The following is a 17,540-nucleotide window of genomic DNA, read 5'->3' on the forward strand; positions in this document are numbered from 1 at the left end:
TAAAGGCGTACCCAATTTAGGGATTATGGCCTTTCTACTGCGTGAGGTATGCGTGAGATATATTTATTTTATTCATAGATAGCACATCAATTTGATATTTAAATTACTATATGTGCATTTTTTAACATCATTACGAGGAAAATAATAATAAAGTTGCATAATGAATACACGCGCACGCTTATGGATGTTTGTGGATTCTTTTTTGTATTATTTTACCGAGACACTATTATTAGAAACAAGGATGGTTTATAAAAAAAAAATTACATTGTATTAAATAAATTACTTTTAATTTGCGAAAGTTGTTTGAAAGTTTAAGATCGCCATATTTATATCAATCGCGCTGTCGATGAGTAATATTAAAATGCGTCTAGATATATAGACAAAGACTAGACATTACTTTAAGTATTTGGACATAGTATAATCAAATCCAAAAAAGCTTTTTGTACTTCATAAGCGTAATATATATTTTTGTATTATTCTTTAAATGGCGATGATAAATAAATAAAAAAAATGTATTTTTCTGATTTTTTGTCGTGGTACTATGTTACTACTATGTTAGTTATAGCAGCATAATCATTAAATGACTCAAATTTGAAAGCTTTTTAATGATCATTAATCGAAATACTCGTATCACCCAATCGTTACCATATTAAATAGGTTTCTCATAATATTATAAATATTTATTAATCGTTAATAGATCTATTTGTAAACGTACTAGCTTTTACCTGCGACTTTGTCTGCGTGATCTCAATATATCAATTGACGTAGATTTTTTTTTTAATCGATGATAATGGAATGGTAACCCCACCCGCGCTATCGGTATACACCGGCGGGGCACCAGTGAGGGATGATAGGTGATGGTGAAGCAAGTCAGTTAGCCCATTGTGACGAATTCAACAAGAATTGTTCACGATGGTTTCCAGGGGGAACCACGTGGAGGTCGACCTAATAAGGCATATTGCTAGCAATGGGGCTGTCAAACTCCATTACTGACAATCCCTTTCCCCCCAATTGACGTAGAATAAAAGTAATCTATGTCCTTCTTCATCCCATGTAGTATGTGTATACTAAATTTAATAGTGATTTGTTAAGCCGTTAAGGCGTTAGGAAGTAACAAATAAACTCACTTTCAAATTAATAATATTAGTAAGGATTAACTTGGTATAGTACAGAGAATAATAATAGAGTTGTAATAATGTATAACGGGAAATGTTTTTGATTCTTGGTTGACAAATATTTAAGCTTTTGTGCATCTGAAAATGGAAAAAAGCTAAAGGCTCACCGGATGGAAAGTGGTAACTGTCGCCTATTGACATGGACTTAACAGAGTATACTGTATTTTTTTTTTAATTCGAAAAACAAAAAGTACTAAAGGTCTAACTGTTTACTGCGATGATGATAAGTAGATAGATAAATACTCTTTATTGTTTCCTCCAAAAAAGGAAGGTAATGCGTGAATACAAACTTTGGATAGTACTGCCATTTACATAATAAACTATTTGTTTGACAACAATCGAGCCATCAGGATATCTTACGGAAACATTTAACATTTAAAGGTCATGTAACATAAACAAATCACAATAACACACTATTGTCTTGCAAATACGAGTAGATAGAAAAAAAAAATAACACCACAATAAGCGGACACAAAAGGCGATATCTCACAGGATAATCTTATCGTCGTCACAAGTCGCATCGCCGAAATCGTCCGACAAACTGTCGCACGACATGTCGGTGGCGGGATCATTCCGACCGATCGATATGACCGACATCGTTCAACTGCGCTCTGAACAGCGCCGACAGCGAAAGTATTGGCCATTGGCTATAATTTAGCATTTCATTCCGGCTTTCTTTACGTTTGTACAAAAATTAACCGTAACCTGTACGTGTGCGTGTTAACGTAGCCGTGTAATCACCGGCTATCAAATTAGACGGTTGCGTCATTGCGTTTGAGCTGGTTACGCCCTCCTTGATTTCCTAAATAGCTATTGAAAAAAAAATTGACTACGTGCAATGGCAAAGGTAACCAACTATCTGAAGGCTACTAAAGTAGGTACATGGGGGGGGATTGCTAATAATGGAGATTAAGGGCCCCATTACTAGCAATATACCCAACCAGGTCGAATTCCACGTGGGAACCATCGTGCTGAATTCCAAATGTATTCGTCACGATGAGCTAACTGACTTGTCTTTTTGTCCTCACCTATCATCCCTTACTTGTGCCCCGCCAGTGTATACCGTTAGCGCAGGCGGAGTTACCATTCCATTATCATTCATTAAAAAAAAAAGTAGGTGCAGAGAAAATCTACGATTGAAGCACATGAGTATGATCAAGTTAACCTTCACGGTTTGCCCTGGAAACAATCCTGGTGAATTCTAATAGAATTTATTAAAATGAGCTATCTGAAATGCTGTCATCCTCATTTATTATATCGCATTGGCATGCTGCCAGCTAATACCGTAAGTGCAGGCGTGGTTGCCATTCCATGCCAGTAAGTATTTACTCATAATTTTTAATGGGTAAAAATGAATCGGCAATAGGTATGTAATTGAGGCTCTGTTCTCACCGTTCTGTTCTCATGTTTCTCACCGCACAGTCTGCACAGTGTGTTACGGACATACTCGTACTGTGTAAACTGTGCGGTGAAAAATCGGAATCCATGGAACACTTGATGTGCAACTGCGATTCGTTGGCAAGCATGCGTATGAATCTACTGGGAACACCTTATCTAGAGCCAAGGGACTACATATATCTTAAACCGTGGGATATCGTTAAGGTAACACGTAGGATCTATGAAATGATGATATAAGGCAGGGGAAGCACAAAAGATCCCTATGGGTAGACGTGCAACGGCTTAACTGACCCCATATGCGAAAATAAGATAGGCTCTGTTGAGAAGATTCCCAATAAAGCTTAAGTTACATATCTAAAAATACTTATGGTGTACGATCAATTGTCCATTACTTAAGTTCACATTACACTATAAAGTTTAATTTCTTCAGTATAATAAAGGGACTAGAAAAAACAAAGCACAACATGCCAATACAAAAGGTGAATCCTAAAAAATATAGGTAAGCAAATTGCTTGGCGATTATGGTAGTCGATCTAAAAACAGTGTCTGTTGGTCGTCGTTAACTATCAAAGCCCTGTTTATACCTTTTACTGTCTTCTCAATATTCGCTTTACTATTTCTTTCTGTTTTTACTATTTTTTTTAAAGAATTATAATGAAATGTTAACCCCGCCTGCGCTAACGGTATATGCTGGCGGAGCTCCAGTGAGGGATAATAGATGCGAATGAAATACGGGCCAGTTAGCCCATCGTGATGAATACTTCTAAAATTCGATACGACGGTTTCCAGAGGGACTAACGAGGAGGTGGACCTGATAGGGTATATTGCTAATAAATGGGACTCATTATATTATTTGATCGAGTTGGTCAATCGCTTGTTCTCTGACCTATTGGCTACCATTGTCATTTGTCTTGGTCTACTATCCACCTTCCCGCCTATCAGAGTGTCTTTATTATCTGACTGATATGCCCCTTTTAAGTTCATGATTTGCTTATATTCGACCTTTGTTCTACGCCGAATCTCTACATTTGGAATGCGGTCTATTAATGAGATATCTAGGACGGCGCGTTCCGTGGTCCTTTGTGCATCTTTTATTTTGTACATATTTTACTGGATATGGCTACATTGGTTGTACACGGTGTAGTAATGCATGAAAACCTAGGTGTACAGTACACCTAGGTTTTCATTTCCATGCATGTTTTCATTAATTCATTGAGACAGTTCTAATATTACTTATTTATTGGCATCGATTGTGTTACATAAATTTGAATATAGCACTTAATATTGGCGTGTTGTATATTAATTTCCAAGAGGGGCCTAGCCCTTTAAAACAGGTGCCTATGTACTTTTAGACGTATCTTTTCGTAACTTTATACGTATCCAGAGGTGGGCACCAGAAGATTTTAGAGTAGGCATGATCCACACCTCTTCACTCTTTAAATACGCCTATGACGTTTAATATAAGCATGATATTTACGGAAATCATTCTGTTTTTCGAAAGAATCTGAGTTAATAACAGTGATGTGTAGGGAATTTGGTATACTTTCGACTTTACAAGTTTCCTAATCTAATTTAACCATACTTGACTGATTTCATTCTGCAGTACAAGGAGAGCTTCTTCGCTTAGGTATATGTGGATTGTTTTAAGGTTTAAAACTGAACTTAAATTTCTATCATTTTTTTAACCGTCTCATATGACATGCTCGGAATGAAAAGGTTAATGACACATTGCTTTATCTACAGCACCAGTATAACATTGAGGGCTATATAATATGGGGGTAAATAATGATGAGAGTTCATAATATTGAAGCAATTTCGAAAAGTTGATCACATAATAACATCCGATTGTACTCCAGCAGTCCATAGACGAACAACTTTAATGACAACATCATTAACAGCTATATTTGTAGCAAGAACAATCAAATGGAAGCGAAACAAACGTTATACACCGTTTTTCACAACACAAACCACTAAACAATAGAGAGCGCATCATCTATAACCAGACTCTCTCCGCTTGTTAACACAGAATTGACAAAATCATGTTTAACACGCGCGTTTCCAAGAAATAATGACATTGTAACTTTACATATACATTAGTTGAAACTGTTTTTAATTGGCTGAATTAATTAACAGTTTTAAAACGCGTTATTTATCACTAGAGACTCTTCAGTCACTACTTTATGATAACACTAAATTAATACTGGCTGGAAAGCCTAGCTTTTTTTGGCGGCCGTAAAACACTGATAAAAAAAACTTTTTTCACAGGATTTGGATACTTGCATTCTATGTGCGATTCGTGCCGCTGCAGCACACGGCATGGCCGAAGGTTGCCACTCTCAGACTGCGACAGTCCCGCGACCTCCGCGCCGTTGGCGTTACGCGCGAATGATGTTCAAACACTTTGAACTAGGGCTGCTTCACATTTTTTCCCAAACACTTTTTATGGACCATTGTTTTTTAAAGTTACAAGCGCATGTCTGACGACACAGTTGCAGAATATCGTTACGAAAAAACGTTTATTTCCCTATCAATTTGGGTCATATTATGGCACAAAAGAAAATGACCTCAAGCGTTGATAAAGTACATAGCACGTGACATACAATGCCATTGTCTCTTAAAAAGTTGACAGTGTCAATTAATTGTTTTTATATTTTCCCATCAACTGTGATTCATGCTCTTCGAAAGCGGCGATGACCTAGTTCAGTCGGCAGTGTATTAGACAAATTGAGAATAATTTCTACCGGAAAAGGGTTAAAGTTACAACAAAAAATAAATATAAAAATGTATACAGTTAGTAAACTTATGCTAGGGTCCATAGATATAAAAAGCTATAACTTTTATAAAAATATGAAAATTCTTATGAAGTCTTCCATAACCTTAACCAAATATTAAGTTCGTCCGTTAGCATACTATTAGCATAGGATGGCACCTCTGTCCTATTCGTGTTTCTAGCGTGAAGCGGTTGTGTTTGCATGGCTGTGTTTCGATTCGAAGGGTGGGATATAGCAGCGAATTTACAGGGAACAGAGGAATAACACCTGAGTCCTCAGGAATGGCAACGCATTGGGGGTATCATGTGCGAAACAGTATACTCTGTTATGCCCAAGGTACTGCTCATGTTTATAGACGACGGTTACCATTTTCCATTAGGTGGGCCGTTAGCTTGTTTGCCATTTTAAATTACATAAAAAATATATTAGCCAAGTGACTAGGCAGAGGGTTTTATTTTAAACTAGCTTAGGCTAGTCTTTGTCTGCGTGAATCAGTACATAATGTATCCTATATGCTAAGTTAAGATATGACCTGCCAGTGTATCCAACTTCATTCATATCCGTTGAATAGTTATTGCGTGAGAATAACAAACCCTCTATCTATTTTTACAAGCTTCCGCATTTATAATTTTAATAGAATTTTCTTTTTTTTTACACTCGTATATTGTGAATTGCTTCTTTTAATCGCTTCTAAAGACATACTAGGGTTGTAAAGATCTCTGATTTAAATTGTCAGAAATTAAAACTATGACTTATAGATATGTTTTTTTTTATGGCAAAGGGCTAATGCCTATTATGTCACTAACAAACAGGTAACGAGATGGGATTTTAAAAAGGAACGCTAAGAATTTATTCATTACACTCGTAAATATGAATTGGAATTCGATTCTGTCGATTTTGTCATTTCTAAAACTGTGCTCGACAAACTGACAGAAAATGGAGTTAAAACAATCTGACAGCCCTATAACGACGTAATGTAAATCATTAAAAAAAAAAAGTACACATGGGTCTCCTACATTCAATGCAAATTCACCCCAGCACAGTTCGGGCCGTTTGAACTATTGTACAAGTACAAAGCGGGAAACGTAACTGTGTTGCAATTATCTCGTGTGATTAATATAAAAAAGTATAAATTATACAGTAATCCGAGGCGATCTCAAAATTATTGAGCATTGTTTTTATGACTAATCTACTACATCTATGCTAATAAAAAAAAAAAAAAAACTAGAGAGAATTTTTTATATGTTAATAATAATAATTTATTTTTATAAACAATTGATTACACAATAATCTATGGGCTGTAAGTGAGGTTATGTAGTCGAAGTTTTATAGACGGATTTGGTAGACTTCCTTTTACTGTAGGTGTCGTAAAAATCGACTAAGGGAGGACAAGGGATGGGCAGCAGCGTCCTTTTTAAAACATCTTTAAAGCCTAACTGTGATTGCCAACCCGTCTTCCAAGCGTGGCAACTACTGGCAAAACCCCCCAAGGGGGGGACTTATGTTCAGCAGTGGACATTTAAAGGCTGATGTGACGATGATGGTGATATTTTTTGAGACAAGCTATAGAATACTAGAACATTATCATATGTCTATCATAACATATGGAATTCTGAACGCACCGTGAAGTTGTTTCACTTGGTACGTGGGAAATAGATTGTTAGTAATGGGATCTAACAGCCTTATTACTAGCAATACACCGTATCAGGTCGACCTCCACGCAGTTTCTCCTGGTAACCATTGTGGCTAATGCTTGTGAAATTCGTCACAATGGGCTAACTAACCTGTTTTCATCCCCACCTATACGCAAAATTTTTATTCAGAACTGGAAGGAGAATAATATAGAGTAATATACACTAATACAAGTTGAAAAAAAAAAAACTAAATAAATAGTTCTGGCCAGTATTTGTGTATGTTATACTACTTTTATATTTTAAATGCCTTTTGTTCTTTTATGTGTATATTTCAATCTGTATTTCATGTTAATGTATTTTACTTGAAATGGTGTTTGTGTTTTGAATTGAATCTCTGGTGCAATAAAGAGTTCAATAAATATATCACTCAGCGCCATCTAGTTAAAAATAAACACAACTTGTACAACGAGTACTAGAGTTCGATCGATAGACATAGTTCTTTTTTTTGTAAATACTTATAAAGTAGACCGATATAAAGAAATATATTAATTAATAGATATGTTCGTATTGTACGTGAATAGAACTTGCAGTCATTGTAAAGTAGTATGTTATACCTCATAACCTTATATTTTAATGGATGATAATGGAATGATAGCCCCACCCGCGCTATCCGTATACATCGGCGGGCCACTAGTGAAGGATGATAGGTGAGGATGAATTAGATCAGTTAGCCTATCGTGACGAATTCAATAAGAATTGTTCACGATGGTTTCCAGGGAGATCCACGTGGATCGACTTAATAAGGCATATTGCTAGCAATGGAGCTGTCAAACCCCATTGCAAAGAATCCCTTTCTTGCAAGCAATCTGAAGTGGCAGTGGGCTGGTCATACAGCTCTAAGAACCGACAATCGATAGGGAAGAAAGGTAACGTATGTTGTAAGCCTGTATGGGCAATCGCAGTGTAGGACGACCACACAATGGGGGGGGGGGGGGGAGGAATTATTAGTAATGGGGAGGTCAGTCCTCATTGCTATCAATATACTGTATCAGATCGACTTTCAAGCGGTTCCCCATAGAAGCTATCGTGACTAATTTATCGTTGAATTATCTGTCTTGCTTTATTATCCTCACCCATCTCCTCTCACTGGCACCCCGCCAGTGTATACCGATAGCGCAGCCATGGTTACCATGCCAACTTCAGCCTTTAAACAAAATAAAAAAAAGTCTATGGGGAGGCCTATGTTTAGCAGTGGACACAATAATGGCCGAGATAATTATGATGATGAGGCTATACCCCATCAAGGACTAATGTTTAAAATGGCTTTAATATTTAAATCACATTTAATTTACCCGAAGATGGCAAATTTCGAAAGAGTCGTAGATGACCATTATTATTACAGCTGCCCATTGTTACTAATCTTCACACGATGACGTGTAGCAATCACTGCTTCATGTACTACTCTATGACTGCGCTCAATCAGTTGGAACCTAAGAAAAGGGATTACATAGAAGGAATGATAAATTAAAAACCATATGGTTGCTTCCGTTCTTCTTATGAAAATATAATACGTAAAAAGAGGACGAAAGATATACTACCAGTTGCTATTTTTCTCAATTCATAGGAGGATAGTGTATAGAAAATGTAATACGGCCGTATAACCCTACCAAATTCAGATACAACCTGCTTGCATACTTTCTACATAAACTGTGTCGAATATACAACCTAGTAATGTAAATAAACAAAAATTTTACATACACCTTTTCTATATACTAGCCTGCTATGAATTGTGAAAAATAGCAACTAATGATATATCTTTCGTCCTATTTTTTACTAATTATAATATAAGAAGAAAGGAGGTAACCATATGATTTAGACAATCTCTGATAATCTCTTCTCCCCCCCCCCCCAGCACATTAGACGACCTGTACGTGTGGAACTATGGCAGTGGTGGATGTACTAACCGGTTGTTTAGGCTGGAGTCTAGATGGCAGATTTTAGGGGAAGCAAATTTGAGAGCAAAAATTACAGTGTTATTGACAAAAAATTGTAATTAATATGATTGTGAGGGGGAAAAGGGATTGTTAGCAATGGAGTTTGACAGCCCCGTTGCTAGCAATATGCCTTATTAGGTCGACCTCCATGTGGTTTCCCCTGGAAACCATCGTGAACACTTCTTGTTGAATTCGTCACGATGGGCTAACTGACCTGCTTCATACTCACCTATCATCCTTCACTGGTGCCCCGCCGGTGTATACCGATAGCGCGGGTGGGGTTACCATTCCATTATCAACGATTACAAAAAAAATATTATTAACTATGGTACCGAATAATAGAGATAAGTCGGATGACAAAATTTGAATAGACTATTGGGGACAAATGTGTAAATTTACCACTGAATTTTGAAATCGTTATCTGAATTGGTACATGTTGATATTTTGTGTACCTACACAAAATTTTATTATCAAAAAAAAAAACTTATTGTATAATAAAATTTAGCAAACGATTTATATTAATACGTCGAATCATCAGATCTCGCGGCCTGTTATTACCTAGTCAAAAGTAAAAGTGTTATTTGATGGGTATTTTCGCGCCAAATTGTCTATTGTACGCCCTTCTGTACCCTCTATTCTTTTGTTTGTGATAATTTGATGTCTTACAATTGAATGTATGCTATAATGATTTTTAAGACTGCGTTTAAATTACAAATACGTAATTTCAGGGTAATTGATTATAATTAGTATTAGATATAAGATTGTATAACTGATATATGTTAATTTATTGTTAATATTTTTTCTATTTGTGGTTGTTCGTCGGTTTAAAATAGATTATATTAATTCTTTTTGCAATTAATACGGATTACATCCCTGTTGGTCCTATAACATTGTCACGAATAAAAGTAGTAACAAATTTAAGAGCACATAGCCTAAGATCTCAGTGCTGACTTCTGCAAGTACAAAACTTTTTAATGCCACATGATTTAAATGAAAGATAAGCTGAAATGTATTACAACTAGCTTTTACCCGCGATTTCGTCTGTGCGACCGGAATATAGTTATAGATCAGGATAAAAAATAGTTTATATCCTTCTCCATTACACGTACGGTACACGTGTCCCAAATTCCATAGTAATTAGTTTAGCTGTTACGATGCTATGTTATCCCATAACATACAAAAAAGCTTTCATATTTATAACATAATATTAGTAAAAATGTCCTCGGGTTGCTTGCTCTCAGTTAGCTGCATCAAAAGGGTTGCCAGGTGAAAATTGATTATATTTTTGTAATTTTGGCAAACAAGTGATGCTTTTTAATGAGATTTACACTAAATGGAAGTTTGTTATTTTCTATACGTGGTAACATATTGTTGCCTGTAAAAAAAATTCCGTAAGTAACGATTGGAGGGTGGTAAAGGCAACCCGGGGCCCGGGAGTAGCGTATCATATTTTACCTCATATTTCATTTAAAGTAAGTTTAATTAAAAATTTTTCATAGCTGCAGAAATTAGCGGCGGAATCTTAGATTAACACTTTTAGAAGTTTTTATGGCACACTAAAAATGAACTCTTCTACTGAGCAGTCACAGATAAATTTGAAATCATCAAAAACATAAATTGTAAAAAAAATGTCAAGTCTCGCAATGCAGTTCTTTTACTATAAAAAATTGTAAGATCTCTTGTCGTGACAACCCAGTCAATTATTTTAGTTAAAGTCTATGGAAGAATCTATTCAATAACTTTGTTATAAATTATCAACTAATCAATTATCTATCAACATTTATAGTGAAGTGATTCGCCGTGTGGTTTCGACATAGAATTGACTCCCCTTTCTTTCCCATGGGTGTCGTAAAAGGCGACTAAGTGAATTTAAAAGTCAAGGGACGGGCAGCAGCATCCCTCATTAAATATCACAAAAGCCTAACAGCGGTTGTCAACCTGCTTGCCAAGCGTGGCAACTTCTAGCAAAACTTCTTATAGGGAGAAGCTTATGTTCAGCAGTAGACAGTTAACGATTGATATGATTATAATATAGTGACCGTATTAATATTAGGGAGACTTTGTACAAAAGTCGTTTGCTTGGGTACCTCTGTCCCATTCGTATTTCTACCGTGAAGCAGTTGTGTTAGCATGACTGTGTTTCGGTTTGAAGGATGGGATATGGCGTGAATTTACAGGGTACAGAGGAATAACACCTGAGTCCTCAGGAATGGCAACGCATGGGGGGTATCATGGGCGAAACAGTATACTGTGTTATGTCGATGGTACTGCTCATGTCTATAGGCGACGGTTACCACTTTCCATCAGGTGGGCCGTCAGCTTGTTTGCCATTCTAAGTTGTATAAAAAAAATATAGTGACTTGGCAATTACACAGTAACATACTCCACTAATAAAATACTTTACTCTTAAGTGTTGTATTTAGTACCTAATCGAAATAGTAAATTTTGTATTACATTATAATATTAAAATTATGGTGCCGTGTAATTGCTAAGTCATACTGGCACCGATATATTTTATAACAACAGTAAAGCGATCCGGTTAAAACCGGTTTAATATTAATTTATAATTTTACACCATGTCCAGAAATTGTTCTACATTTACAGGTAATGTTAATTTTATTACAAAAAACACTAAAAGCGTGACGGCACGCATCGTTGCTTGGCTGTGCCACTGCATTGCATGTAATGTACATACCTATATACATACAAACAAATAGGAGAATTATTACCGCTATTTATGTATTAGTATGTATGGTAAGAATGTATGTTATTTTTTATTATTTTAGCCGTTAACTATCCACTGCTGAATATAAGCCTTCCCCATAAGAGGGAGCTTATTTGCCATTCTAAGTTGTATAAAAAAAAGGGGAGTTTTGCCAGTACTTGCCACGCTTGACAGGCAGGTTTGGAGCAGGGCTTTTGGAGGTGTTTTAAGAGAGATACTGCTGCTCATCCTTCGCCCTCCCTTAGTCGTCTCTTACGACACCCACGGGAAAGGAAGGGGTGGCCTATTCTATGCCGGGACCACACGGCGAATGTATATATGTATGTTATACTATATTTTTTTCAAATTAAAATTTAAATAATTTATTGCACGAATAAGGCAAATGGCAAATATTTTTTATAAGTCAACTATTTCACATTCGACCATATCGGCATGTGTAATATAAAATTAATGTCAAATTATTGTTTAATAATAACCTATAATAATAAAAAATAAACCAATTGATAAATGATTCAGAATGTCTAATATTTGTCATGTAACGTATAGTAACATTTGACTGTCAAATATTCTTTTGCTTTTTTCTTAAATACATTTAATTTCTCTATTAAAGGCTTTAGGGATTACTACGGTTTCATTCGTGCGAGGCTTATCTGCCGTTCCCATGGCGATATTTGGAAAATCCTTTCTAGGAGATTAGGAGATGCCTACCTTAAAAAAGGAACATTCTTAGGGTTTTTATACTTTGTTATTTCACGGTGCATTTACAAGTTTAGCATTTTGTCATGGCGCTCAAGTTAAATATAATTATAAATGAAATGGTAAAAGAAAAAAAAAAACGAATCGATTTCTGGAGTAGAGAAAACGAGAGCGACATTCTTCACGGCGCATTTGTTTATTATAAATTGATGTAAAAAAAGAAAATAACTTTAACACTTACTCTGGACTCTGTCTGAAGTGATCTACAGCAAATTGTAATAGTGGATGCCTTCCGTCGTGCTGTGGCGTTGACTGGTCTCTTCTATCGTCCCGTATCTCTCTATCTCTGTCTCGCTCCCTCTCCCTCTCGCGAGGTATAGGCGATGAAGTCTGTGCTCTTCTCTCCACGTGCTCTGTCTCTTCTCTTGACTCCCTAGACTCCCTGGACTCACGACTATCGCGAATGTCCCGTGAATCTCTGGAGTCTCTCGATTCTCTAGCCTCTCTGCTGTTCTCCCGTTCAGTTATACGTTCCTTTAGCACTCCATTTGTCGTTGGTTTTGGTTGAATCTGTAACAAGAATTTTTTATTTATTAGAATATAACAAATTCATAACATTCATGTATATTCTTTATTGCACTTTAATAAAAGATACAGCAATTAGTTTAACAATTTGTTAGCAAGGGTGTAACATTCTTGTATTTTAATAAAAATATAGTAGTAAACAGAGAAAAATAAAAAATCTCCAGAGTAGGTACTAATTAATACAGAATATATTTTATCTTCCGTAGATTTATACAGATCCTTAGTGGTTATCTAATTTCTTTAATAAAATTTAACTTAACTTTTATTTTAAAGTTAAGTTAAAAAGGAAACGAAAAATACGACATTAAAAAGTAGTGTTAAATTTTTTATAATTAAATTTGCACAAAATAAAAAAAATCTATACAAAGTGCTACGCTGGCAATATTCAGAAATAGTACAACTGTATCGGAGATCACCACTATTTCATTTAACAATTAACACGGCATCTGCAGCAAAAAGAGACAGCGAGCTTGGTCAGGAAAGCGTGAACGTCCGGCCAGAGACGAGGTATTTTGCGACGTGTATTGTGCAGCGTCACGGTTGTACACTGGACAATGTATTTATTTACCTAATGGCGCAGCTGTGACCATATTGATTACATATTTTAATACACGGTAACATGGGCCATGCTTTTTTATGCATCGAGTGGTAATTTCACTGGTTTTTACAGTTTATTGGTTGGTTTATTTTAGCAGGGTACCAGCGAGGGATGCAGGGTGAGGATGCATTTAAGTAAATTTACTTATTTTGCAATTGCCCTATTGTACCAAATTCTTTAGGAATTAACCATCATGGTTTACAAAGAGATTGAGTTAGGTTGAGCAAACTTGAATGTATTTTATAGTAGAATAGTAAAAACATGACTATTCAATGTTTATAATTAAGTTTCTTTAAATAAATATTTGAGATTTTTTTTTTTAGTGTTATTATCAAGGTCTTTTCTGTGGCACAAAATGGACCTCTAACCTAACTGTATAATTTAAATTTCAGTTTGATATCACAGCGAAATCTTTATTCGAAAGACCAATATGAATTAAATTTCTAATATATTTAAGTCAAATTATAAATTTACTTTATAGTACTCCATAAAATTGTAATTTTCAACGGATTTTAAAAAGAAGGCGATTTTTAAAACAGTTGTATTTTTTTTTGTTACCTTATAACTTCGTCAATTCATAATCGTTTAGAAAATTCTTTTTTATCTGAAAGGATATAATTACAGATAAAAAAAAAATTGTCACAAATGAAGTCGGCTTTTTTGTGGAACACAAGCTTTAAATATTTTTAGAAACTATCAAATTAAAATAGTACGTTAAGAGATTGGTTTAGAGCAGCCTTTCTCAAAGTGGGCGATAACGACCCCTTGTGGGCACTGCAGGCCTAAAGGGGGACGGTAAAAGACCAAGAAAAAAATGGTGGCGTTGTATAGAGGCTTGGGGGGTGATTTGTAATTTGAAGTAATAGTGGTTTCTAAGTAGGTGAAAAAACGGGGGCGCTAAAAAGTAATTTATTCTCAAAGTAAAGAAAATATGTTTGGGAACCCTGGTTTAGAGAAATGACATCACTGAATCGACTTAGTTTTTAGCAATTGGACCGCTTGTCTCTGCTACAATATAATCCTTCCTCCCATTCATGGGCCATTTTAGATTCTAGAACGTCATCGACAACATAAAAAAAATTACTAAACTAATTAAGCTATTATTATCATTGAGAGCCGGGCTTTTTAGACAGAATAACCTGTGACACTGCGACCTTACTACGATCTTTTGTACTCGCCCTTTTTCAAAGTTCGCTACTAATTCCTATCAGTGATAGGAATTTTAAAATGTTCTTTGTAGCGATGTTTTCTATCTCCTTAGGATAAATAGTGTATTTATTAAAGGAGATATATCGTTCTTGTTATGAGTGGGCTACAGCAATAAATTACTGCGATTACGAATGCCTGAAACAATCAAGAGTCTCATGTGTAATGCGCACATACCCTAAAGATTTAATCTCATTAATTTTTCTCTCATTTTACGATCTAAACCACGAAAGTATCATCCAATGATACTTTCAGTACTATACTGTACAGATTACATAATTCTTGTTGTTTTTCCATAAGCAAATTTTGGTAGATTATCGAGCTTACAATCTTATTAATATAATAAATGTGAAAGTTTGTAACGATAGATGGATAAAATGATGTTAGTTACTCTTTTACGTAAAACCTATTGAACGGATTTGAATGAAACATCTAATATATAAAATTCTCGTGTCGCGGTGTTTGTTACCAAACTCCTCCGAAACGGCTTTACCGATTTTTATGAAATTTTGTGTGCATATCGAGTAAGTCTGAAAATCGGCCAACATCTATTTTTCGTAACCCTCAATGACCCACCCCTAATTTATTTTTTATTTCTTTGTAATTTTTTTTTATTTTTATTTTACGGAATTTTTCAGCTAGTAGCACATAGGATACTTTCCGTAAGGATTCACGCGGGATACAACTAGTAGATATTCTAATAATATAACGTATTCTAAAAATGTAATGAGGTCCGTTAGGCTGGTAAGACAGGCGATTGGCAACAAAACCTTCTTTGACATTCTTTCTTTCCAGTTTTATTTAGATTCTATTGTTGTTTTGTTATATAATTCATTGAAATAACTACCAGTCAAGCGTGCGAATTTAGGTAAACCTGACAATAATTTTTCGTCATACTAAGCTCTTTTTATTGAAAGTTCATAATATATTGTACTCATTATGATAACAACATTAGATTATGCAATAAACTACGGGTATTTTTCATAAATGGGTGTGAATAAATGATCCCAATAAATATAAATACGTAATTTAATGAGTTAATGCTCTTTATAAATAAGTATAAATGAAATCTGTGAGAAAAATATTAAAATGTTAGACAATAAAATTCCATTTTACAAAATATCGAAAACTATTTTTTAAATTTATTCATCAAAAGATAACTTGATAATTTTGTTCTCTCTACTTCGTATGCGTTGATTTCAAATGTAAGAAAACTAATGAAAAGAACTAATTCTAGATAGCACATCAAGATAAAACATACACCACTTGTTAAGTTAGATCTTTAGGAATATATGTATGAAAATTCCATTCAATTTAACGTTTTTGTGTGATGCCGGAACAAACATCAGACATACAGACAAATAAAATTTCTTAAGAATATTGTTTTGGCATCAATTGTTCTTATTAAGACCCTAAATATTAAGTTTGAAATATTTTCCATGTACAGACATTGTTTAGTTACAATTTTATTTTATTAGTAAATTATTAATAAACAATTAATAATATAGTGGAAAGTAATGTGATGGCTCTCTCTGGAAAATGATATGTTACAAAGAGGAATAACATCATGGATATTCATATTATTAGTGACACCCGTGGTATCTCTTCCATGTTCCATATAGGTATGTTTCTTTTTGACTCCGTGATTGCTAAAGTCTTTAAATATTATGTTCTTTTTCTCACCCTAAACTACTTTTCATGATAAAGTCGGAACAATTGTTGGAAACGACAATTATATTATTCGTTAATTAATTTCTCGTTATCCAGTTATATGAAATCTATATAATTAATTAATAATTAGATTTGTATTAATAATATAACATGTATACCTTTTGCTTTCGTTTCAAAGTTTTTCTGCCCAATGTCCTGATCACACCATAAATATTTTCCATGACTAGTATTCACAAACACAATTCTTAAATATTATTTATGAATAGTATTGATAAATTTAACAATTCCAACACCGCATTTCCACAAGAAGCACTATAAATTTAATTGCAACAATTTTCAATTTTCGCGCTGCGTTCGCGAAGTGCAACGGCGTTATGCGCGCGCGCCGGCCGCATATCGGCAGCCATCTTTATAAATATTGATGCAATCTCTACGTATTCGCTCCGATTAATAGCCAATTTTCTTTCGTAACTGGAATTCCTTATGTTTATACGGTTATGTGGCGTGTTCTAGAGATGGTTAGCTTTTATTGTAAATGATTTTAATGAAAACAATAGCTATGATCGTATCCATAATTGATTAATATTTTTAAGCGACTTCTGAAAGAATTATTTTTATAGTTTGATTGTTTTTAAATATAGATATGTCATATTATTTTGGCAATTGTTAGAGTTTCTTTTTTATCCTATATTTATTTTGTCATGACTGAAGTCGCTGTCTATCTGCGAATAAAAATCTTAATTTTACGATATAGATAGCAGATATCAGCCATATTGTATATAGTAATACTATCCCGTGACTTTGCTCATGTGGCTCGCGTGAATTAGTATATAATCTATATGTTAGGTTAGGATATAATCTACCCGTGTAATTTCATAAAAATCCGTTGAGTATTTTTTAGAGAAAGAGTAATAAACATTCATACACACATTTTTGCAAATTTTCGCGTTTACAATAATAGTAAGATTGTATGTCATGCCTGAACCTCATGAAATAATGGAAGCCATTCATAAATCTTAGTAACGGACCAATTTATATGGGTTAGCGAAGTCAATATGAGACTAGCATGTAAGTAAACCCTATTAAT

At 34.7% G+C, this 17,540-nt stretch overlaps 1 protein-coding gene across 1 annotated transcript in view; it reads right to left on the reverse strand.

Annotated features, from left to right (window-relative positions):
* The window catches only part of LOC113513827 (unconventional myosin-XV), a 159,354-nt gene that overhangs the window by 9,710 nt on the left and 132,104 nt on the right, over positions 1-17,540 (reverse strand). The window contains exon 23 of the mRNA XM_052894695.1: positions 12,635-12,963. Within this exon, the coding sequence (XP_052750655.1) occupies positions 12,635-12,963 (329 nt within the window). The remainder of the gene's footprint in view (positions 1-12,634; positions 12,964-17,540) is intronic.

Source organism: Galleria mellonella, unplaced genomic scaffold, assembly GCF_026898425.1.
Source record: "Galleria mellonella isolate WM207_F2 unplaced genomic scaffold, CSIRO_AGI_GalMel_v1 utg116, whole genome shotgun sequence".
Taxonomy (NCBI): Eukaryota; Metazoa; Arthropoda; class Insecta; order Lepidoptera; family Pyralidae; genus Galleria; species Galleria mellonella.